General features: G+C 39.0%; 1 protein-coding gene across 16 annotated transcripts in view; it reads right to left on the reverse strand.

The window, feature by feature from the left end:
- Positions 1–23,576, reverse strand: part of CELF2 (CUGBP Elav-like family member 2) — a 549,079-nt gene that overhangs the window by 114,595 nt on the left and 410,908 nt on the right. For 15 of the 16 annotated variants that reach the window (XM_054084584.1, XM_054084114.1, XM_054083582.1 and 12 more), the window contains one exon: positions 14,536–14,732. In XM_054084584.1, coding sequence (XP_053940559.1) covers positions 14,536–14,713 — 178 coding nt within the window. In that variant the 5' untranslated portion in view covers positions 14,714–14,732. Of the gene's footprint in view, positions 1–14,535; positions 14,733–14,896; positions 15,005–23,576 lie in introns of those variants that run through there. The other variant, XM_054084735.1, reaches the window with a different exon arrangement.

Below are 23,576 nucleotides of genomic sequence, written 5' to 3' on the forward strand. Positions count from 1 at the left end.
TGAGAGAGCACTTTTACGAGAACGAGAAACAGAAGTGTTTTGAAATGGCAAAATCATTTCTCGTCCCTAAGCAGAGCTCCTCTGAAAGTGCTGTTTGCACAATGTTGTCTGGACACTTCTATTTTCATGTAAACAGTTTATTGATTTAATAAAATATATAAACAAGCTTATATAATTATTTTACCAGCTGCAGATGATCTGTATTCACTAAGCAATCTATTCCTCAATAAATATTTTTTTTGGCATTAATCTTAATGTTCACGCCTCCTTTCCCCACAAGCTAACATCTAGGCACTTTGAAATGCACATTAGCTACCTCAACAAATAAGATGAGCAATTCTTGGTTTCCTTAACCACACAGGGCATAAGTGGGTGATCTCTTTACATGCCTTGGACGATGAAAAAGACATTAATTATTAGAAATTTTCCTGTTTGAGTAGCCCAGTGAGAGTGAGAGCCAAGTTTGCAGGCTTGCTCTTGTTGTCATTTCCAGAGCGTCAGAGTTTCCATGAGCAGTGCCTCCCAGAGTCAGGTCATCAAAGCCTCAGCTTTTTTTTAGGGCATTGTTCCAATACTGTGAGCAACTACCCAAAGTTTGAAAGTCTGCTCCTTTAACATGCTCGACTTGGCAAGTGTAGGAGAAGAGCTCTTAGATGAGAAGAAAGGGAAAAAAAAGGAAAAAAAATGGAGAAGTAGGCACATTCCCTTCTCCTACTCACTCTCTAATGATCTTTGTGCTATTTGCTTTTAAATGTATTTAAAATTTCAGCCTTTTATAGTAAGGTCAGCAAGAACAGAACTTTGCTTCAATAAAGATATACAAAGTCCTTTTTATTGAGGACACGGGCCCAAAACTCTGGCGTCTGGGCTGTGCAGCTTTCAGTGCAGGCACGCTTTCAATCCTTCTCATTCATCTATGCTGCCAGTGTTTTGGGACAAAGATCATTTTACCAATCTGTTTGTACAGCATATTGTACAATCTATTACATGCATCTGCAATACAAACAGCAAATGATAATAAGAGCATGTGGATGAGACCGGAGTCCCAGATTTAGGGTTCCTTTGTTATCTGTAGTGCACGGACCCTGATGCACAGTGGAGGCGACTGCACTTCTGACTTGCTGTGTGCACACAGCGTACCATGGGCACTCTCCATGAAATCTAAATACTATATATTCCCTAGGAAAAAAAAACCCACAGGGTTTATTTCCCTTCTTCCTATTTCAAGGGAGTCATCCAAAAGTTAAAACCATGACCGTACCAATAGGAGGGAGACATCAAATTACCTTTTGTAACATCCTCCTTAAATACAAAATAAAGCTATCAAACTTAAGGAGAAAGAGGAATAGTTCATGCCAGATTCTCCCTCATGGATCTTCAACCATAAATGCTACATACAAATGTATGAGAAAAATTCCCTACATTTCAAGAGATTGTTCCCCAAAATCACATCTGACTGCAACAATAATAATGTTTCTCATCCTTACTAAATATTTCTCTTTTTTTTTTTTAACATAGCAAGCACTTCTGATATTTGCTGCATAGAACATCGCACTCTCACTCCTTGCAGCACAGATTACTTGTCTGCTGTTTACATGCTGATTTCTCTTTTGTGAACTGAGACTTTGAATATTTTCACAGGGGAGAAGCAGATCAATGATTTTTTAAGATAGCTAAACAATTCCGTGTAATGAACATCAGTTGACACGGGCAATTACTCTTTCTTTTTCCCCAAAAACCCAAACCCACAAAAACAAAGAGTATATTGTAACTCTTCTGAATTGCATGTGCCTTACTGATTGTACCAGAATGTCAACTGCATGCATAAACACGGGTGGGTGAAGTTAGGGAGTGACATGTGGATCATTAAAATGTAAGATGCGTAGGTGAATAAAAACTTTTGCCATTTGATCCGGCCCATGATAAAGTAAGTTGCTTTAGAAACTATTCCACTGTTTCCCAATTTCCATAAAAGAGCAGTTCAGAAATTTTTTTTTGTTTTTTGTTTTGTTTTGTTGCTGAATGAATAGAGAATAAAAGATTTTCTGCTAGACATCATGTATTTTCCTTTTAAAGAATACATATGAAAAGAAAACAAAATAATAACAAACATAAAGGAGACGTATACTTCAATGGTGATTTTGACATTCAAAAATATTCTGCAAAAACATCCAATATATCACATTTTCTCCTTAATGGTTAAAATATAAGAGAAGAGTAGGAAAACTGAATATTTTTATCACTGGCTTGAAGCATGTCTCTGGCTATGTCACCGTGTTTCCATGTGCCTGAGTTTTCCATTTATATAATGTGAATATGTTAATTTAGCTTATTTGCATTTCTACTTTTATGTAGGAAGTCACACAAAATACCTTCCTGGATCTCATTGTGGCATTTCTGTATAATGTAAGAGTGAGATTCCTGCATTAATAACAGCATTAAAAATAACATCAGGATTATTCAATGAAACCTCTCTGCCATCCCGATTGGTTAGTGCTCTTATTAGCAAAGGGCTCAGCCCCTGTGGGGATCACCCTCCGACACCCAAACCTGTGCTCAGGCTGCTCATCCTCATCGTTGGTGGAGCCATTATCCATGACAGCTCCACTCAGACTAGGAAGAACACTTCTACCAAAACCACACCATGACTAGACGCTTAGAAAACCATCTGTAAGAGGGAATCTCCATGAACAGCCTTCTTAAAGGGCTGGGTGATTATGCCTTGTGTACATACACTGATATTTATTGTTCATAGCTTCAAGCCTATTCCTACTCAGCAAAGCAGTGAAGAACATGCTTTAATCACTTGCTGAAGTCATCAGGACTGTGTGCCTAGTTGAGCAGAGGTCTTTATGAGCCAAATATTATTCTTAGTAATAAGGAGACGTAGCAATACACTAGATGGAGCATTTGATAGTAAGTAACATTAATTCAATTAAATCCTCTTATAGCACACACTATCCAGCTAATGCAGTTTACAGTGAAATTTTCTCCGGCACTCATTTAAATATAATTGCTACACTTATCTTGTCATGAGGAAATTTCTGAAGGTTACTTGTACTGTGCATGTGTAAGCCTACAAGCGACAATGACCTTTAGCTGTGAGATTTTTTTTTAACTACTTAGACTGCAGCATCTAAATAATGAGGATAATAATAATAATAATTCCTGACTTTCACGCAGCACCTTTTAATGCAGTATATATCCAAGACAGAACTAGCAAGTAACAAAGCACAAAAAGGTACTGCATGCTAAACAGCTCAGGACTGGAAAAGAAATCTAACATTGTTGGAAATGGAAAGGCTGGAAGATGACACACTAGGAAACCAGAATTTTGGTAAAATTTTTTTTCTCAAAAAAATTTTTTTTTCTCTTTTTGCTCAATTCTTCTGTAAAACATAAAATTGTCTCTTTTCTGAGACAATTTAATATTTACCTTTCATACACAAGCTGGCATTATCAACAATGATGTGGCACTCCAGCATCATTCTGCAGTAGCGTCTTCTGCCTGAACCAGAAAGAGGTTCACATCTATTGACCCAAGTGACTGATTTTGAGTACACACCCTGGTGTTACCCTATATGTAGCTCAGTCGTACATGGGAAAGCAGCCTAAATAATATGCAAAACTGGAAACTAGGAGGTATCAGTCAAAAAAAAAGACAAACAAAAAAACACCTAACCCCACAATAAAACTTCATTGTCCACAAATATGTCTTGAGAGTTTAGTGAAATATTGGAAGGACAGGTCTGGTGATAGGAGCAGAAATCTGCTGAGCGTGATGCAAACAAGCATTTTAGAAAGCCCCACCTAAACACAGTGGACATTTCAGTCCCTTGTCTACAGCAAACCTTCCCCTACGATTCTATCGTAGGCTCTTTTTTTCTCTTTTTCCCAATGAGAAGGACTCTTAGATTAAAGACCTACTCATTTTTTCCCTCTGAGAATGGGGAAGAAAGAGTAGATTTTGGGCTACTCCAGCAGCAAGCACCAAGCAGAGTGTGCGTCAAGCAATCCTCACCTAAGTGCTGACAGCCATAGGAGGTGAGAAACGCTGAGTCTAAAGTTGAAAAAACAACTTTTCAAGCCACTCAACCTCCCTGGACTCTTACAAAAGGAACCTTGCTTAGTTTTTACTTCTCTGTTCTCTTGGCCAGGTGTATGTTTGCAATGGTGAGAAACATTTGACATAATTATGTATATTTGGTCACCAAGGCTCACCAAGACACTATTTTTTTTTTTTGCAGGATTTAATAAAAAGAGGGAGACAAGGATCTTGCTCTCCCTATTCCTACTATTCTGCTCAAACCCAGATGCCTGTCCCATTAAGAAACATCAAGCAATTTTGTACAGCTCTTATGGCACACAATAGCAGACATTCAAGGGAGAACATGGGACCACGAAGCATTTTAAAACTCTTAAATAAAACGTGGGCTACAGGAGGCTCTCATTCACAAGCAGCATTTTCCCTTCCACAGAGAGTTCCCCCATGCTCTGGTGAAGTGAATTAAAACTGACACAGAGAAAAATCTAATTGAGCCAGAGACAACACAACACTTTTCACTATAGAAACTGAAGCCCCGGTGGAATTACTCAGGTTAATATAGTCCATTTAAAATCTACAATGATTTTTATATCCCATGATCTGCAAATAATAAAGGAAGCCTGTTGTTTAATACCCGTTGTTTTAATTAGGGGGGCAAAGGAAGAGCGGGAGCTGGTGCCTATGAGCACTGCAGTCCTTACCAGATCCAATTAATATGTGAATAAACTAATGCAGATCTCACCTGGGCAGTGTTAATGTAACAAAATCTTTGTGTCAGCCAGCTCAGGGGTTCAAGCACTGAGAATGAAGGGAGCATATTTGATTTAGGCAGCACAACAACGGCACAGGCAGAACATTATTCTCTGCCTGCTCAAAGTGACTCGAAAATTTTGGGAAAAGTCCCCACAGGCTTCTGCAACTCATTTCTTCCAGCTGGTAAAAACTGAGTGATGATATTTTTCTCCCTTCGCAAAACACTTGGAGATGTGCAGCTGAAGCAGCAGTGCTGCTCCTTATGGTGCTACGCTCATCCTTGCAGCTAAAAAGTTTCATGCAGTAGATTATATTAATCTACTCCCTGTTGTGGTACAGCTCCCTAAAATTGCAATTGAAAGCGTGACATCTTGAGCTACTAGGACAGTTTAATTATTGTTTGAAACATAAATTTTCCCAATTCAGTTAGGCAAATAAGAGCCACGGTTTATTAGAAAAGATCTTCCACCTCTTTACAGCTTGTCTTATTATTCTAAAAGAATGCATGGCCCAGATGTAGTACTTAATTTTAAATTAAAAGCATGAGGTAGTAGATACTGAAGTTTTTTTCCTCCACAAATAATAATGAATTTATGCACCACAGAGTTTAATCTGCAGAGTGAAAGTCTAACGTCCCACTTAAAACTGCATACTCATGGGCAGAGATTAGACACTAATTAGGTTCAGTGAAAACCTAAAAAGATCCACTGAAAACATTCAAATTTAATTTATTCACTGGCTTGTCTCAGAGTGTTTTTATAAGCAATTAGAAAGACACAGATTCTTGGAAATGCCTTCTTCCCTGAGATAGACGGACCAGGAGATTTACATGGCATATGCAGCCTTCTACCCACAGCTCGCTGGCTTGTGTTAAGCTCAAACCAGGCTTAGAAGCCAATAACAGACTTTATTCTTAGTTATTTGCTATTCTTTTGAAATATGCTGATTGTTACAGTGCACTATGGAAGTGATGTCTAAACCAAAAAGTAATACTACGGTTGGCATGGCAGATCCTTTCTAGTCATCTGTATCATAGAAGTCTGACCCTGAGGAGGTTGTGGGTCCTACCAGACCCAGAGCACGCCCCGGTCCTCCTCCTAATCTGGTCCAGCAGAAAATACAGAGTGACAAGGTCTTGTGTGGGGAAGATGGAAGCAATGAAGTAGTAATTAATTTACACCACAAATGCTACACATATATCCATTTTGTAACGTATTTCAAAATGATCAAGAATAACCAGCATTCTTGCAAGGCTTTTCTTGGGTTTAAAATTCATGTCAAAAGCTAGCAAATTTGATGAAATATTTATCCTAGAACATTTTACACAGTCTTCAGCTTTTTGCAGTGACTTATCATTGTAATATTTACCTGTCTCTCACTTTCACATCATCTAGCAGTGACAGAGAAATTCTTACTGGCTTGGAATCTCTTGTGTATATATTTAATGAGCAAAACTTTGCACGTTGTGGGTGTTAATTTTAGGCTTTTATTTATTTGTGCATATGCATGCATGCAGACATGCATGATTTTAGTGGGGTGGCAGGAACAGAAGAAGCAAACAATAAAAAGCCATTCTTGCAGTGGAAATGAGAGACTTCCAAGCTGCAGTGCTGCTGAAATACATGCTCTTAAGTCTGCTCCTTAATTACACTTTTTTGATATTGCCGCTACCAAATGCTTTCTTCCTTCGAGCTCCAAGCCAAAGTGTGTGAAGATCTCAGACTAGTTCTCAAATCCTTTGCAAAACCTCCTCCCATGTTACGAACAAATGATTTTAAACATTACAACTGAATAGAATGAGACACTATATAAGAGAGGGGTTGTGAGGGTTTTATTCACAAATGATTGCTGTTTAACAAAAACATACATCATTTTTTATGTGGCAAGCAGATAAATATTGTATATTCTCTCATTTAACACCAAATTGGAAAAGGAAAAAAATTCCAATGCCATAACAATGTCATAAAAAGATCAAAACTCAGTGATGTGAGCTTTAATATGCAACTGAAGAAATTGGATACCATAAATCTCAGCCTGACAGTATCTGGTACTGTTACAGAGGTATATATTTTAAATGTAGGCACCAATCTTGAAAATGCTTAAACATGCATGTGATTTTATGTCTGAGTATTATATCCATTGATTAATTCCTGTGTGCAAGTGTGTGCATGACTTGACTTAAATTTTTCCATGTGTTACAATTTCTGCCTTAGAGATTATCTATTTGAGAGATCGAGGTTTGACATATTATTCAGATTCAACAATGAAATTTGATTAGCTATTTTTTTTTCAATATTAATGAAAATTCAGGCTGTTTTAACTGCCTGCCTATGTTTTTTTTTTCTGATGTCATGTTGGTAATACAAAAAATCAGATTACCCATTTCTATTTTAAGAACATTTGGGATTTTTTGGTAAAGTTATTCTAAAAAACTCTATAGGTAAATGTTGGATGGTGTGCTGAAAAAGACAACATTATAGCAAAGAATTGCCTGCCTTTTTTATCTATTGTGCAAAACACTTTTCCAGCATTGTCTTGACAAAACCCCACTATTCTTTAAGGTCCCTAATTCTCAGTCATTGGTTTTCAATTCTTTATAAACATAATAAGGAAAAAAAAAAAAAAAGACAGACAGATATCCCTTCCTTTTTAATGTATTCTTGTATTTCCTGAACTGTCAGGAAAACTGAACCCATATTTTCACCTGTGTTCTTGGAGTTGTTTACGTATCTGGAAAGTGCTTTGATTTATTACATGCCTGCATTAAAGATCAAACACCCTTTTACCTAACTTACCTTTCCCCCCAGTGTTTCTTGGACATGAACATTAGACAGCAATTAAGAAAATCACAATTAGAATATGAAGTCCTGCTCTTCCAGTAGCTGTTCTTCATATGGGTTTTCTATTAATTTAACTAAACCAATTCAGGTAGTTAGAGTTTATGCACTTTTTCAGCATAGATGTAATTAGTAATGTGCTTATTTAGTCTTAGAAGTGTTAGAGATGTGTTATTTTTATTGATTTGGTTTTTTTACAGCAACACCTAGTCCTCACTTATCTGTGATAAATACTGTAAAAAAATGGAGTGAAAAGATGTCTAAAAAAAAAAAGGCTTAATTCTGCTACAGCTCCAGTCATTCAATGCTGTATATAGGAACTTCAGAAACAAGGCTAAGGAAGATTTTACATGCTAACTCCCTCTTTAAATGCCACAACCAAAAAATTGACTTTCTACTCAATTCCGCAGGATCCTCTACTCGTCCTGTCTGCAATCATAAACCCCCCCATTCCTGTTACAGTGTCTTCCCAAAGATCTTCCACTGCTTCTGCACCATCTGACTAGGTTGGTTTGCAGTACTAAAGGGACTGACATTTCGGCCACGGTCAATGATGGGAATATACAGTGATACTGTTTTACATGGGCAACAGGTTTGCAGTCAAGTACTCAACAGGACGTTATCCTCATCTGATCTCCCTCTTCAAAGCAATGTAAAAATATCAGGGGTCATCAGAAATCTCAGACCCTCTTCATGCTGGACATAGATAAGCCACTCTTGGCCCTGCCACCCCATCCTGCTTACAGGGTGAAACTCTACTGGGACTTGGGGGCAGTCGTGTCACATACTGCTCCAGAGGCATTATTTTAAAATACTAAATGGAAGCAAACATCAGAAAAGTTTCCTTAGGAGCTCTTACTGCTACTTCTGGAAGACCATTCTTTACTCTGCATGTGGAGGAAGAAAGTTTGACTTCAGAAGTTGAGTATTTTTTTTCTGCTGGCCTGTTTCTTGATCTTAAGTCTGTGCTGTGCAGTCCCTGTGTTTAATATTAATTGAAAGAGCTTATCTATTCCTGCCTCAGTATGCACTTCAACATACTGCAGAAACTTCAATCATATCCCCTTATAACTTTTTCTTTCCAAACCAAGGTACAGTCCTGTATTCTTCCTCAGCTTTTTCTCCTTTTAGCTTTCTTGTAAGTCAACGCTTGAAGCCCTTTGCAAGTTAACCTTCTTAGACCTCTTACCATAGCTTAACCCTACCTGACTTTGTATAAAATCATGCCGCTTTTCTCTGGACCTCTGCCCTTTTCTATACAATAGTACTAAATATTGGTAACTGTAGTTTAAACATGATCAAAAAAATCCTTCTTTAAGTGGCACGGTATTTCCTTGAAAGCTATGTTCAATGCTTCCATTTATACAGCTTCGCATTTTCTGTGCCTCTTTGACCACATGGATACAAAACATCATGTCAGTCCTTTTATGATATGTGCAGTCTTCAAATCTTCTCCTGCTCTTGAATCTTTGAAAAATATACTCAATTCAATGTATGTGTTCACTCAAAACTCAAATTTACTCTTCTTGCTTACAATTCATTTTACCCAGCTGAATCTCTTTGTATTGGATTGCTTTCTCCAGGTTATCAGGTGGCTTTGCCCCCATCCAGTCCCTTCTGCATGATCCAAAAAGTTGGATAACAAGTTGGTGGTTCATTCTGTCAAAGCCATTTACATAGAGAGTGAAAAAGTATCGATCTCCAATAACAGTTCCTGTTGCTTTCCAATCATCATCCGCTCTCTTCCCCTGGCCCATAACCTTTCCCCATTCTAATCTGCCCTCGATCATCTAACCAGCTCCTTTCTCCATTTGAAAATGAGCCCTTCTCTGCTTCACCAGCAACCGTATGTATTAGTCTCCTGTGTGACACTGTGTGAAATGCCCCTGGGAAATCCAGCTTGATTATATACACACAATTTCACACCTGTCCACTTTCAGAGAAACCTTGTGAAAAACTCCAGCAGATTTGTTGAATAAGAATTACCTTTTATAAAAATCAGCTCACATCCATAGTATATTTTATAAAGCTACTTATAAGCCACATAAAATTATAGAATTAAGGTCCTTTAAGGTTTAAATTTAAACGTCCTGAAGTCAGAAACTGAAAGTTGAAACCTCATCTTTATCATTTGCTCTCTCTCCCCTTGTATGTGTATCTAACAGCAACATTTGGCTTTTGCCACTCTTTGTTATGTGAAACTTCATATAGTGCACAAAGCGCCTGCTAAAAAAAAAATATGCAAGGCACTTTTTCTTTCAGTGCACGAGAGATTTCAAATCTGTGATTATTACAGAAGGTCTCTCAGCTGCGATCACTAAAATTTAGTCTAAAACATGCAATGCCTGTGGTCCCAAGTCCTGCAGTTTTGGCAGCATATGGGCTCCTGATGCAACTCATCGGATCTCAATGTTTGTGTGAGAGGATTCAAAACACAAAATAAGTCAAAATGGGTAGAGTGCTGGCTGAAGGGAGCTTTAATAAAGCATCTAAAACAGTTTTGCAAAACACAACAAATTGAAATCGCTTCAAGGAGCGGGAGCATGCAAACAGCTGAGTGGTGGTGCGAGGGCAGGCAAGGAACAGCATTTTCACTGCTGATTAGGACAGTCAGGACGGGTTTGTGTGGCAAGCAGAGTGTCCCAGCTCTGCTCCTATGTGGCACTGCCTAAGTTCCTTTTTCTTGTTCTGTTGTGCAGAAAATGGAGCAGTACGAGCATGAAGCTACTGGAGCGGAGGAACTGTTCCTTCTGCCTGCACAAGAGTACTTTTAAAGGGCTAAACGTTAGCTGAATCGGTACCCAAACAAGCCAGATAACTTCTGCCTTGCCCATCCCATCTCTCCCGTATGCAGCACATGAATGCCTCATTATCAGATTCCTCTGCTTGCTTCCCGGTAGACTTAAATTATCATGTTAAATAGGATAATAATAAATACCGGCCTTTAACTACAGCACATCCTTGTTCACTCAGCAGCCTCCCTCTAATCTGATAAAAGGTCTGTAAAAGGCTACAAGGAAACATGGAGTTAGTCGTTACATGGGTGCCTCTCCATTGCTTTTTGCAACGCAATTCCTACAGTAGCACAAGCAGGTCTGAGCTCGCAAAGCTGGTTAGGGAATCTTGATCCCTACAGGAATTAACAGCTATTGAAACAGGAGCAAGGTACTGAAAGGACATGGTGGACTCCGCCGCCGCATTTGAAAGGGCAAAAGTAGCCCTGTGCCATCTGCTTGCTTCAGCACTTGGACTCCAAAACAAAAGCAGCTGAGGAAATCTTTCTGGCTTAGAACAATGGGGAAGAAGAGATCTCAGTGGCAGTGTGTACTGCCTTCACATAGTGTTTGGTGTATTTGAGGTACTACAGAAGTTCTCTTTAAAAACTACGCTGAAAAAAAGTCACCACCCAGAATAAATTATATAAAGGGAGCAAGCTGCATTGGGAACAGAGGGCTGATCTGGCTAGACTTCTTGAATCCCCTCAGCCCACAGAAGCTGAAAGTGCCGTTTATTTCAGTTTTACAGGATTTCCTGCCTTTTTTTTTTTTTTTTTCGTATTTAGTTTACCTAATCCCCCGGATTTCTCTTTTTGCAGAAAGAGGAAAAAGCCTTACAAAACAACAGGGGATAAACACAAAGTCAAATTACTTAGCTGAGCTCTTTCACACATCCAAAAAGAACCACAGAACTGCAAACTCTGGAAAGCACAAGGAGCTCCCCTCCGATGGAGGGTATTCCAATCATCACTCATCAAAATGCAGCCATTCCTGTGGTTACCAATTGATCAAGCCGAGCTTCATCATTTGCACCAGCAGCAATGTATCTGTGGAAGTAAGGTGGTTTTCCTCTAGTTTTTCAAAGCAAGTAAAACTTGGCTTTCTACCTGTCTTCCTTCTCTTCCTCTAGTTTCAGCTTTGCAGAGCACACAAGCAATACAAAAAAGGAGGAAAGACATGAACTAGGCCGTCTGTCGTTGGAGGGTATGAAAGACAGTCTTCATAACAGCAGGAGAGAGAAGCAGCCTATGGTTATTTTTGACAGAAACGGGAGAGACTCAGATTGCAGCTTCATAAACAGCTCATCAGAGAAAAATTCTGTCCAAATTGGAGAAGCCCCTTTGGCCAAGCTAACAGAAACACACAGCCCTTGTCTCGTAAAAGAGAAATCTTTCAAAAATAAAAATGTCTTTCTTCAAAGAACAAAACCAAACTGCCTCCCCCCCCCCCCCGCAAGGTGTAGTAACACTAACTTGCATTTCTGTTGTTGCAATTCATGGCTTGCAGAATATAGAGAGAACATTTCTGGGTGATACCAGCCTGTGAATTTTCTGCATGACCATGCAACGAAATGAAAGATGGACTTTTTCCAGCATCACCCAACCACAAAGTCCCCTTGATGAGCTGTTCTGCAAAACTGGATGTGATGCAGAGCGGCAGCGGGCAGGAAAATGCCTGGCATTACCACAGTCCATCCAATTCAAATAAAATAAAAATGGTTGTTTCATGTGGGTGTTTACACAGAAGGAGAGCACGGAATTCAACCACACCTCTGAGCAAAAAGTCAAAACCCAGCTTCCCTATTAAATGCCAATTAGATAGCACAGGTGAAGTATTTCTCTTGCAATGTGATAACAAGAAGACTATCAGGCATTTTTCAGGGCAATTTTTTTGTTTGCTTCTTTCTAACATTCTTAACAATCTCTTAGAAAGAATCCTTTGTGCCCCTGGATTAAGAAAATAAAGATCATTCCTAGTCAAGAGATATCCACAGGAAACTCAAGAGGTTTCTATATCTAGCAACCTTGCTGGCAAACTCAGTCAGGAGGAAGGATAGAGCCAGCATGGAGATATACTCCTCCAAAGCTTCCAAGGGAAAAGCTGAGCACCAGAGAGCTTGTTGCTCTGTCAGGGAAATATAAGTCTGAAGGTTATTCTGTCATTCTTGAAGATTAATTTCATTTACTCCTTAAAACATATAATGCCTGAAGTAGCATAAAAGCATCATGTCTGCATGGCTGAAAAGAGTCCAAGCAAAAAAGAACCAAAACCCAACCAACCATCATATTGAATATGGGGACTACAAGCCTTCATAATTAGTCTACTATGATTTGCATGACCTGTGGTTAATCCTTATGCCTTCCAGCTGCCTGAGAGACAGGTACAATATAATGGAAAACACTACCGAAACGGGAATCAATGGCTTTCTTCTGTCTAACCACAATATCATTCTCACTTCATTTACTGCTTAGTGGGAAGGCATTTCTGTGGCCCAGGAATCGGCTCCTTCTAAATGGACGAGTCTCAAAGTTCAGCATTTTAGTGGTTTAAACTAAGTAGGAGTTTGCTCATCCATAGCAGCCTGGCCTGCAGAAAATCCAGTTGCTTGACCTCTTAATGCTGCCTTCTATCCAGCATTACAAGAAAAAGACACTTGGTGAGGGCTCTGTGCTAACCTAGCAGGGGGCTACATGCTACAATACATCAATCCTGAGAAATGGAAGAGCTGGAAGTAGAACTGCACTGAAACACTCCAGCCAAAAATACCTTCTTCTTCTGAATGAAAAGAGCAATCTAGTATGGGGACTTGATTAGCAGCGAGGAATGAGGAGACGAACTTCCACCCTGACATTGGTGTGACACCAACGCACCAAGTCTTTTAACCGGATACGGTATACAGAAGCAACCCAGAATAAACTAATAACACTCAAAGCACAAGCCTGCTTACATCGAGGCAGCAAAGAAGAGGCCACTGAGAGGATTCTTTGCCCCACACCAGGGCAAGGAGGAAAAGCTGAGCCTTGGTAGTGCTTTGCACAACGGCACAGGAGCACCTGAAGTTGTGTTGTGTGCCTCACACAATAGCAGTCACCTCCCACTGAACTGGAAATCTCAAGGGAGTGCTGTTTTGCGCTCTTGGTTAGCTGCTAGCCCACAAAATAATTTTATGATATTTTCCATAGCATGTGCACTTTCAAGGTTTTTAGAAGCAGTGGCAGGAGTGCAGTAAGAATGAATAACTATCTAGTAACCTTACAGCTGGGCACACATGCGTATCTAGTTATGCCTCTGAGCTGCACTAATTATTTGCAATGCTGGCAACACTTTCATGTACCAAACCTGAAGTGCAAATGAATGTATACAGCTCTTTAGGGAGAAAAAGATACTCTGTGAAACAAAACATTCACTTTCAATCTACACCTAAGCACATGTTATACTTACACTGCTATAACACAGATAATTCTCACATGTCTAAATATTCATAAATATACAGTGAAAGAAAGCAATATAGTCACAGACAAATACTTTATAGGTGTATGCAGGAAGAAAAATCATCCCTCCCTTTTAGAAAAATACCAGTGCCAAAAATCAGTCCTTCAACATGACTGCAGAAAAGAAATCACATTTTGGAAAATGGGCAGAGCGACTCTATTTTGAAATTTTTATTGCCTCTAAAGCAGTGACGTAGCAAGAGTTCAGTGCTATAATTTCTCCTCTTTTGTATCTTTAAAATTATTCCCACCTGGGGTACAAAGAGAGGAAACGAAAAGAAGTAGAAAATTATATTTTTCATGAGCTAATTCTGGGAAAGTGACCACTCAGGTTTCCATGTTTCTTGGCAATAATAATTTAAACAAGGACAGCAATCTTTTGTTATTTTTTTGCACAGTTGGAAGTCACGCTTCCAGATAACAGGCATTTAAACTGCAATTTCAGAAGAGGAGGTAGGCAGTAATCGATAGGTATTCAGGAGTCCTCTCCTCTTAGGAGTGCTGCATAGCTCAACACAGTATGCTTCTAAACAGACAGCCCAGATACAAACCTCTCTGGAAATCCTGAAGGCAAGCAAGATCATAGAAAAAAACCCACCAAACTAAAAGCAAAGAGAGCACGACTACTGTACCTTTACTTTGGGGAGGGTTCTGACTTCTGTCTCGGAGAACATTAATCTGGTAGACAGCTCCATAAGGCTCAAAAAGTTCTTTTAACTCTTTTTCTGACCATGAACGGGGAATCTGTCCAACAAACATCTTAATGGCATCTGGGTCTGGTTGGTCTGAATGATCCAAAGCTCCATTCATCTTGTTAGCTGTGCCGTTACTAGAAAGTGGAAAAGGAGATTAAAAAGAGAAGGCAAGTTAGTAGACTATGCAGTTTTCCTCTGCACTAGATGCAGAAGATGATGTCAATTGGCACGAAGCAGAAAAAAAAATCAGTATTTAATTAATAGCATAAGTATTATGAACAAAACCCAATGCAATTACATTTTTTCATTGAGTCTGGTTTTCTCTACAGGCTGCTGCTTAATGTCATTATATAAGAAGACAGCGACACAAAGCAAACCCAGACTTTCGCATTTTAAAATAGAGGATAGTTGCAAATAAGTGTAGATTTCTCTCCATGGCTGTTGTAAACAGAATTGCAGTGAATTCTCACTCAACTGGCTATTGGCAGAAACAAGGCAGTGCGTGTGTGTGTGTGTTTTGTAATAAAGTCACATGAAAGGAATATGAAACACTTGGCAATCTGTCAGATGACTAATGCAAGATGCCAGCGATGAATTTGCAGATTGTGTGAAGCATCCATGTGTGCATCAAATTAGTATGATATTGCCTAGAATGGAAAACACTCCAGCTATGTGGCTGGTTGCTGCCGATTAGTTGCCTACACTCTTTAAAAAGGAAAAGCAGCCTGGAGAGCTCCAGTTTAAAGCACAATGTTTATTGCACAGTGGTGTAAAAAAAAAAAAGTAAAATTCAAAAAGAGAAGACAGTGGCAAAACTGCCTACTTTGTTGCAAAAAATTAAAATGCTGCTTCAAAAACTTTTTCTCCCTGCAAAAGGACATTACATTATTGAAATTTTTCACACCCTATAAACTGTTACCCTATCTGATCTCCAGATGTACATCTAAGTTCAAAACAACCACACACTTCTGCAGGGGGAAAAACCTTAGTAACAAATATTAAACTGCTCTCAGAGACAAATGACATATTACGGTTAAGGAAAATTGTACTCTAATAAGGAAAACAATTTTAAATACTGAACAAAAGTAAAAATACACCTCGTCTTCCCTGCCTCACCATTATTGTTAATTAAGGACAAAAAATTCAATTAATTACTTGGCCAGAGATTCCATAGGTGATGATAATTTTTGGATGCTTCAGTTTCAAAAAAGAACACTAATGAAACGTGACTTTTAGAGCATTCCCCCCATCTTTCCATTGGGGAAAGGGGGGAAATGGTCTGTGTTTGGCAGTGTCAAAAGTCAATCATAGCAGAATTCAGGCATTTCGGAGCCACCTGCTACTTCCAAACAACTTGGATTTAATTACCATTTCTCCATTTGATGATTGTACAGGAGAGAATGCCTACAGGAGGACTTGGAAGAGCTCAAAATCTGCACTACCAGACCAAGATAGTATTTTACACACAAAAAAACATTCCTACGAATGGCAAGAAAACAACCACCCTGTATAATCCTCCTGTCTTGCAGCTAGAACTTGTGCAAAGACAAATTGTTTAGTCTTCTGTGCTTCATATCCTTGAAAGAATAATTTACCTGAACACATTAATATGTCCATATTAACTTTAGCACTTTCCCTGCTTACTGCAGGAGAGAGAAAGTTATATTAAACTATTTTTAACTAACAAGAAGTTTGATCATCACTTACGAAGTGTCTTCAACATGGATCGGCAGACAATAGGATGCATCACGTTTATTTATTAAGCAAAACTGCTATCGACTCTAGTGGCAATTTTGCCTGAGTAAGCGACTGAAAGATTTGGTCCAAACTTTTTGTACCACATTACGGCACAAATACTCTCTCTTATCTTACACATGCTCTTCTTTTTGGAGATGCTCAACAAGACACAAGCACAGCTGGAAAAATCATGACTTCTCAAAGCCTTAAACTGCATTTTCCCACACGCAACACTTAAGTCAAACCAAACCAACCAAGGAACAACTCCCCCCAAATCTCCAAGAAACAGAAAAACCCTGACTGACTCATTTGACTGATACTCCATGGGAACAACTTTCAACACTCTCATGGAGCAGGAGGCACATATATGACACATATGCCTAGAAAATCACTCTGCTATTTCTTTCCAATTCCTATTGCTTTCTGCAAAACCCAATCTGTTAAACAACCTCCCCAGCAGGGAGGTGGAAAAAATCCCAAATCGCTGAGCTTAAAATAACTAAGGAAAATGCTCACACATTATTTTGGACCTGCAAACATAAGAAAAGGTAGAAGTTTAGCTGTGCGGCCCTTAGCATTGCTCTGGATTCAGTTGACTATTTTCTTTCAGAAATCTGCTTCATTTATTCTCTGTGCTGTTTACATTAAAAAAAAATGATTTGAGTGCATTTTTAAATTATGCTCTTCATCTATTCTCTCTGTTGGATCCCTTCTTTAAGAAATCCATACACTACTGCTACTTTAGCCCAAAATTACAGCAAACTTCATATTTAATAAAGAATAACAAGTTTATTCCCTTGCTCTTTTCTTTACCCAAACCACTGTTACCACTGAGAGCACCACAATTTCCATTGCTAAGACGCCAGTTTTTAGGAAACCACAAAATCTAATGCTTTCTACTGTTTTCTTAGGTTAACAAGCCCAATAGCATCAAGTTCCTGCTTTGAGCTAAAGGTTTAGGCACAGGCCAAGATGTCTTCTAATTCCGCAAAATGCTCAAGCTATTTCTTTAGTTTAGTGGAACTTAAGTCGAATTACATCCATCACATTTCCTTAAATGCTTTATTGGATAAAGATGGTTACAGATTCCGACTCCAGGAGTAGGCTACCATATGCTGTGATGCAAAGATACAGGAGACAGGTTTTGTCACTTGCTGCCTGAATTAACTTAGGTAAGTCATTAAAAATTCTCCAGACTACATTTTACCATCCACCGACAGCTCTGCAAATCCACTGACTCCTGCAGATTTAGAAAAAAAATTCCAAGCATAATTTAGACTTTTTTTTTAATAATCCTTTTCTACCACAAGGTAGGGATTTCTTGAGCAGCCAACACGTTGGGTGTTGATAGGCAAATTCAGATTACAGAGAAGATGCTAATTTCTACAAGCATTGCTGGGCTCCTTTCTAATTTGTGTTTCTGTTGACTTCAGTTCTAACAAAGGCTCTCAAGCATCTTGGAGGAGGGTTCTCACCACTGTTGTGGTTTTGAGAAGCATTCCTGCAGCAATGGCACTTGCAGTAACATCTTCACCCAGCTTCAGCAGCAGCAATAGGACTACAGCCAATGCAGACAAAATGAACAAGCAAATAAAACAACAGAAAGATAACAATGGACACCCCTCACCCCCCCTCATATTTATAGATTTTGTGGATCCAATCCCTACAATGTACTTGAAGGTTCCACTGAGGAACACAATTACACATCATATCTGCCTGACGGTTCAGTTGCCTCAGAGCACGTTGGGTCAATACAAAAACCCAGCCAAATATTCTTGATCCTTCACAAATAATCTCTGCTAAAGACAAATTCCTTTATCCTCTCCCAGCCTTCATTTCCACCCAATGGACACTACTGGTCTGCTCTACCACCTCTTAGACGCCAACAGCTGCAGGGCTTTTTGTTACTCCTCTTTGCCATCACAATTTTCAGAGCAAGCAGCTTATTCCTTCCCCCATATTCCCCTCCTGCTGTACCCAAGAAAGAGCAAGGCAAAGAGAAAACACACGTAAAACTTTCCAAGAGGAAGCAAAGCAATCCTTGTGAAAGCTTAGGACTATTTCTTGAAAGCATGAGTATACAGAAATAGCTGTGTCTTGGAGACACTAATGAGAATGGGATCCCTTGACAATTACTGTCAGTACCCAAATGATGACATACATTATAAAAAAAAAAAAAAGTAAAAAAAATTAGATTATGTGGCTTGCTGTCTCTACACTGCAGCAATCCTTCCCTCCATGGCCAATTTAGCCCATTGGACTCAGGGGTGACCCAGCACATCATCTTCACTGACAAGGTGTCATCTATATCTTAGAGAGCAGCTTGAGGGCAGAGATTAAGCCACTGAGTCGCTGGCTGCTTGTGGCTGCTGCCAGAGCTTCCTCTCTCTCAATTTGTGCCAATTTTCCTTCTAATAACCTAACTACCATTCCATCATTTCAGCAAGTTGACAGGGCCGCTCTTTGAGGAGCTAGAGATTGTTTTACTATCACTGCTGCTTAAGAAGGAACACTGGAAAAAACTAGTAGATGCCTTCTCTGCCTCTTCCATTCATACCTGTAATTACACCAAGACTGCTAAACACAAACTGATTGCTGAGGAGGGAGAAGCGGGTTTTGGAAACAAAGTATGGATCAAAAGAGACCGTCTTAAATTCATCACTGTTAAGAGCTTTGGCATTAATCCATGTTCATTTCCATTAATGAACTAGGTGTCGAGCCAGGTGCTGAAAAACAGATGTTAATGGGGACCAAACAGGTTTACATGAGAACTGTTTTTTGAGTCTCTTTTTAACCTCGCCTAGAACCCTTCTCACTGTCTCTTTTTGGCTAATTCATGTCTCAACCCTCACCCTATTTAAATGGTTTTATAATTTTGTTGGAGTTTTGCCCTTTTCACATTCTATGGTATAAGACTAAAAAGTACATCTGCAGGAGAACATCAAACTCTCTAAGAGACAACAGAACAACAAAATACATGATAAGGAATGGGCTGCAAGTGTAAAGACTACTTAAACCACCCCAATACAGAGGCATTTACAGACATCGGGGTTTTACAGCAATAAATATTGACATCTGAGTTGCAGAGTCACTGCCAGGATATCACACAAGCTGACAAAAGGAACACCACCTGTTTGAAGGACTCCAACTGCTGTCAAGAGATTCAAACAATCATCACCTTATCTTACTTGAGAGATCATAATTGCTGGTTTACAAGCAAATTTTATCAGGAAGGACCCAAAAGGGCTTTATAAACTCATTGTTTAGAGAGGAATGACTTCATTGTAAGGTGGCAGACGGCAGCTGTTTAATGACATGGAGCATTATTGCACAACGATTTCAGCCAGGAAGGGTAGAACAACACCATACCCAATTGAAAACTGCAGGGGGTTGAAATGTATAGATACAGAATGTAATTACGTAAATCAGACTTTGGCCATCAAAATACAGGCCAGAACCTACGTCAAATAAAAAAATAAATAAGTAAAAAAGAAGCTGTTCCATATTTTTAAGCCTTAAATGTGTTTTGAGGAAAAAAAAAAAGAAGTCATCTTCTGAAGCTTTCTGGTCCATCAGCATTTTCACAGAGCAGTTGCTCAGAAGCAATGATGATGTTTCAAAAATCATTAACTGTTCCTGCTGTAACGTCTTGTATAGTTTTTGTCAGAACTATTAAAGGCTAATAATACTAATAATTATTATTAAGTAACATACATCCAGAACATCAGTTGCTAAGTGAACCTGACATCATGCCCAAGGAACAAAGCAGCATACAGGAGGATGTTTGGTCCTATGCATACAGTAATGTCTACACAATTATTTTCTCTGAACCCATCGGCAGGGCTGACAACTGAGCAGCTATAAGACTTGCAAAGCTGCCATTCTGCTGCACTTGAAGGACAAATATAATTGCAGGAAGGATACTGAAACCCTGAGCTCTCCAAACATTCTCCTTTACTCCATCTTACAGACCCATAAAGCCTGTAACAAAGAGCTGAGCAATTCTTCATCCACCCAGCAGAGAGCAACCACACTTGCACTCATGCACGCACATTAACTACATGAACAATTCCAGTGGCTTTTAATACCTGACATCCAATGCTCAGATTTTATTCTTCTCAGTGGCTAATCATACTCAAGTGCTTGCGTAAGCACTGAATGGTAAATGCAAGGATTTTTTTCTTGTGTTGCCTCCACATTCAGCAGAAATTATCTGTAAAAGCATAATATTGCCCAAGATATTGAAGTCCTTTTTACTGCCCTGATAATTTAAAATTCACCGTCATTTTTTCACCGTCATTAGCTGTACCTCAGATTTTCTCTTTCCATATATTACATAATGCAAATTGTGGCAAACTATTGCTACCATAGGGGATGCTTGTTTTCTGATTATTCCTAATTTAGTACATGTGATCACTTTAATGACTGAAATGCAAATTTTAGGTAAGGTAAGGAGATAAAACCCTGTCACAGAGGAAAACAGATGCGAATACCTGGGGAAAAAACCCTTTTCCTACCTTGAAAAATGTTTTTGAAGGAAATAAATTTTGGCTGGAAGAAGGAACCACAAAAAAGAAGTTATTTTGCAAACTTGTAGGGCAGGATGTGTGGTACTAAAAGCAATATGAACTGGGAAAAATATTGAACAATATACACACACCCGAGAAGCCAGAGAAGAGGGCTGAGCACACCTCAGACCAAACACATTATTCTTTAGAGGTACAGATGCAGATTTCTCATTAGTATCACAGGAAGAAATCAAGGATACAAAAGGAAATCATAATACATTAAAATGCAATTACCTTTTCTGCTCGCAGTACATGTTAGAGCACATGTACTCCTTTGTGTTAAGGTTTCTCAACTTCCTAAAATCAGCCCTCAGAGTTCTGCTCACCTAAGCAAATGGGAGAGGGTCTGTCCCTACCTGGCTGCAACCTCCTCCAAGCTCACTGTGAAACACTCACTTCTAGAGGCTCGTGGCGCTTCAGGTGCTCAACCATTGTGTTGCTGTAATGCCTCCATTCCAAGTCTGTTTGATTAAAGGCTGGGAATTCAACCTAAACCCTGGATACCCTTTGTACACAGGTTTAAAACTACCAAATAGGGTTATTTTAATGTCCTGCTTTTAGTAATGCTTCCTAGAACTGTAGAGTCAAACAACAGTAAGTTTGCAAAAGCTTTGTATATATGCTACATCACATCTTCAAAAAAACCTTAAATTCAAATACATCTTTTTAAAAAAATATTTAATGTCATAGCTTCATACTGTCTCAACTCTTAATGCTGTGTACGGGCCTATTTCTTATCAAGCAAATTATTTTTCAGAACCTGCAGTAGTGCTTAATGATGTGTATGTGCTGTATACAGATGGAAGTGGAGAACTCATAGAAGTTAAATACATATTTTATATTTAGTTCATACACACACAAGAGTATATATGTAAACAATTGAATGAGTGAGTACAGGAGTGACAGCAAATGGAGAGGAAGAGGTTTGGTTTTTTTTAAAAGTCATCTATTTCGAAAACTAATTAAAATATCATTGCCAGTTCATCCAATAGTAGAAGCACACAATTAAACACCATCTGTACAGGTCTGAAATGTGTAGCATCTTTTTGCTTATGCTGATAAAACTTATAACGGTGTATTTTGCGTATCTTTAGGGATTTGCCTACACTGGCCCATAGAATTTACTAAACTGAAACTAGTGGAAGCTCAACAGCCAGTGACAGACAGCTGTCCTTTAACGGTTGAAGAAATCTAAACCCGCCCTAACCCAACTCTTATTTTCTTGGATTTGTCCCTCTTCTTACTCATGATGAAGATCACAAATCTTGAAGTTTACATAATAAGAATCACTAAAATATGTGTTTGGAAATCTGCACTGAAAGGCTGTGTAATAGCACCTGGCCTTTTTCTTCCAGGCTCTCCTGTGGGCTCTACGAACTAATTAGTTCAAGCCTAGATGAGGTCCTTCAAGCAGTAATGTTCTGCAGCATAAAGCTCAGCATAAGCAACCACCTGAGAAGTAATTTTTACTGTATTCCTGAGTAGGAAAAAAAGCTTGAGTCTGTCTCCATCAGCTGTAAAGTAGATGCAGTTCTAACTTTACACAGCAGGAGAAAAGTATCAGAAGAGTTAAGACATGACTGATAAATACCTAAGTCATGCTTTTTAAATATCTGTTTTCTGTTGGCCAACTCTCAGATGGGCGTCTGCACATGTGGTCTTGACCTGGAGAGCTTAAGCATTAACAAAGGCTTAAAATTTAAAATTTTTCTGTCTCTAAATTGATCCCTGTTATGGCAGGAAGAGAACATTGGCAGGTCACCACAACTATGATGCTTGCCAGCAATGCCTGCAACTTATCGTTCCACTCCTATTGTGTTCCTCACCAGCTCCTTCCATTGCAATCTCTTTGGGGCAGAGGCTGCCCTTTCACATAAATATCTCAGCTATGTCTAAAAGGGTCTTGGATTGCAAAGGGCCCCCTCCCCCCCATTACTGTAAGCTGGACAGTAATGTGAGAGAGCGCTCATGCACTTGCACAATTATATTATAGTTTTGGAGTATCAATTGACATAATTTTTTATATGAAGTTGAGTCTGAAGTAGCTGACTGCTCAGTATTAATGGTGTAGATTATTAATGCCTTGCTTTACTGATTACACATATTTGCAGTGAAGCATACTTCTTTCTGCGTGGCAGGAAACATTTATCGGTATTACTAAAAAAAAAAATTGATTACACCCAAATGCTTATATATTTGTGACATGTCAACAACCGAATTAGAATAGTACTAGGCTTTTAAAATTCAGGACATGTAGCACCATCTGTTTTCTTGTCAACATCCTCTGTCTCTCTCTCCACATTCCAAACAGTTATTGCTCCAAATTCACAAAGTTGTTACTCAATTTCCTTTCTGCTGTGCCCCCAAAAAGACTTCTAAGGCAGTAATGAAGGCTTTAATAGTGTTTTTTAACTTGAAAAATTAATAATGTGACTATTTCAGCAAGTTTTACATCCAGGTTGGGAGCCATCTACAAGTTCTTCTGCAGCTTGCAAGTACTTGTCTAGTTCATGGGAAACTGTGTTCTGGAGCTGGGGTGGGAGGGCATGGGAAAGGTGTTCTCAAAACATTTGTTTTGAAACACAGAAATGGATTGTGTGTTAAAGTCAATAGATTATTGCAAGAAGTAATTTACAGTCCAATGTATTTCAAGACTGGCACCCATGTGTGTAC

This window comes from Cuculus canorus, chromosome 1 (genome assembly GCF_017976375.1).
Source record: "Cuculus canorus isolate bCucCan1 chromosome 1, bCucCan1.pri, whole genome shotgun sequence".
In the NCBI taxonomy this organism is placed as follows: Eukaryota; Metazoa; Chordata; class Aves; order Cuculiformes; family Cuculidae; genus Cuculus; species Cuculus canorus.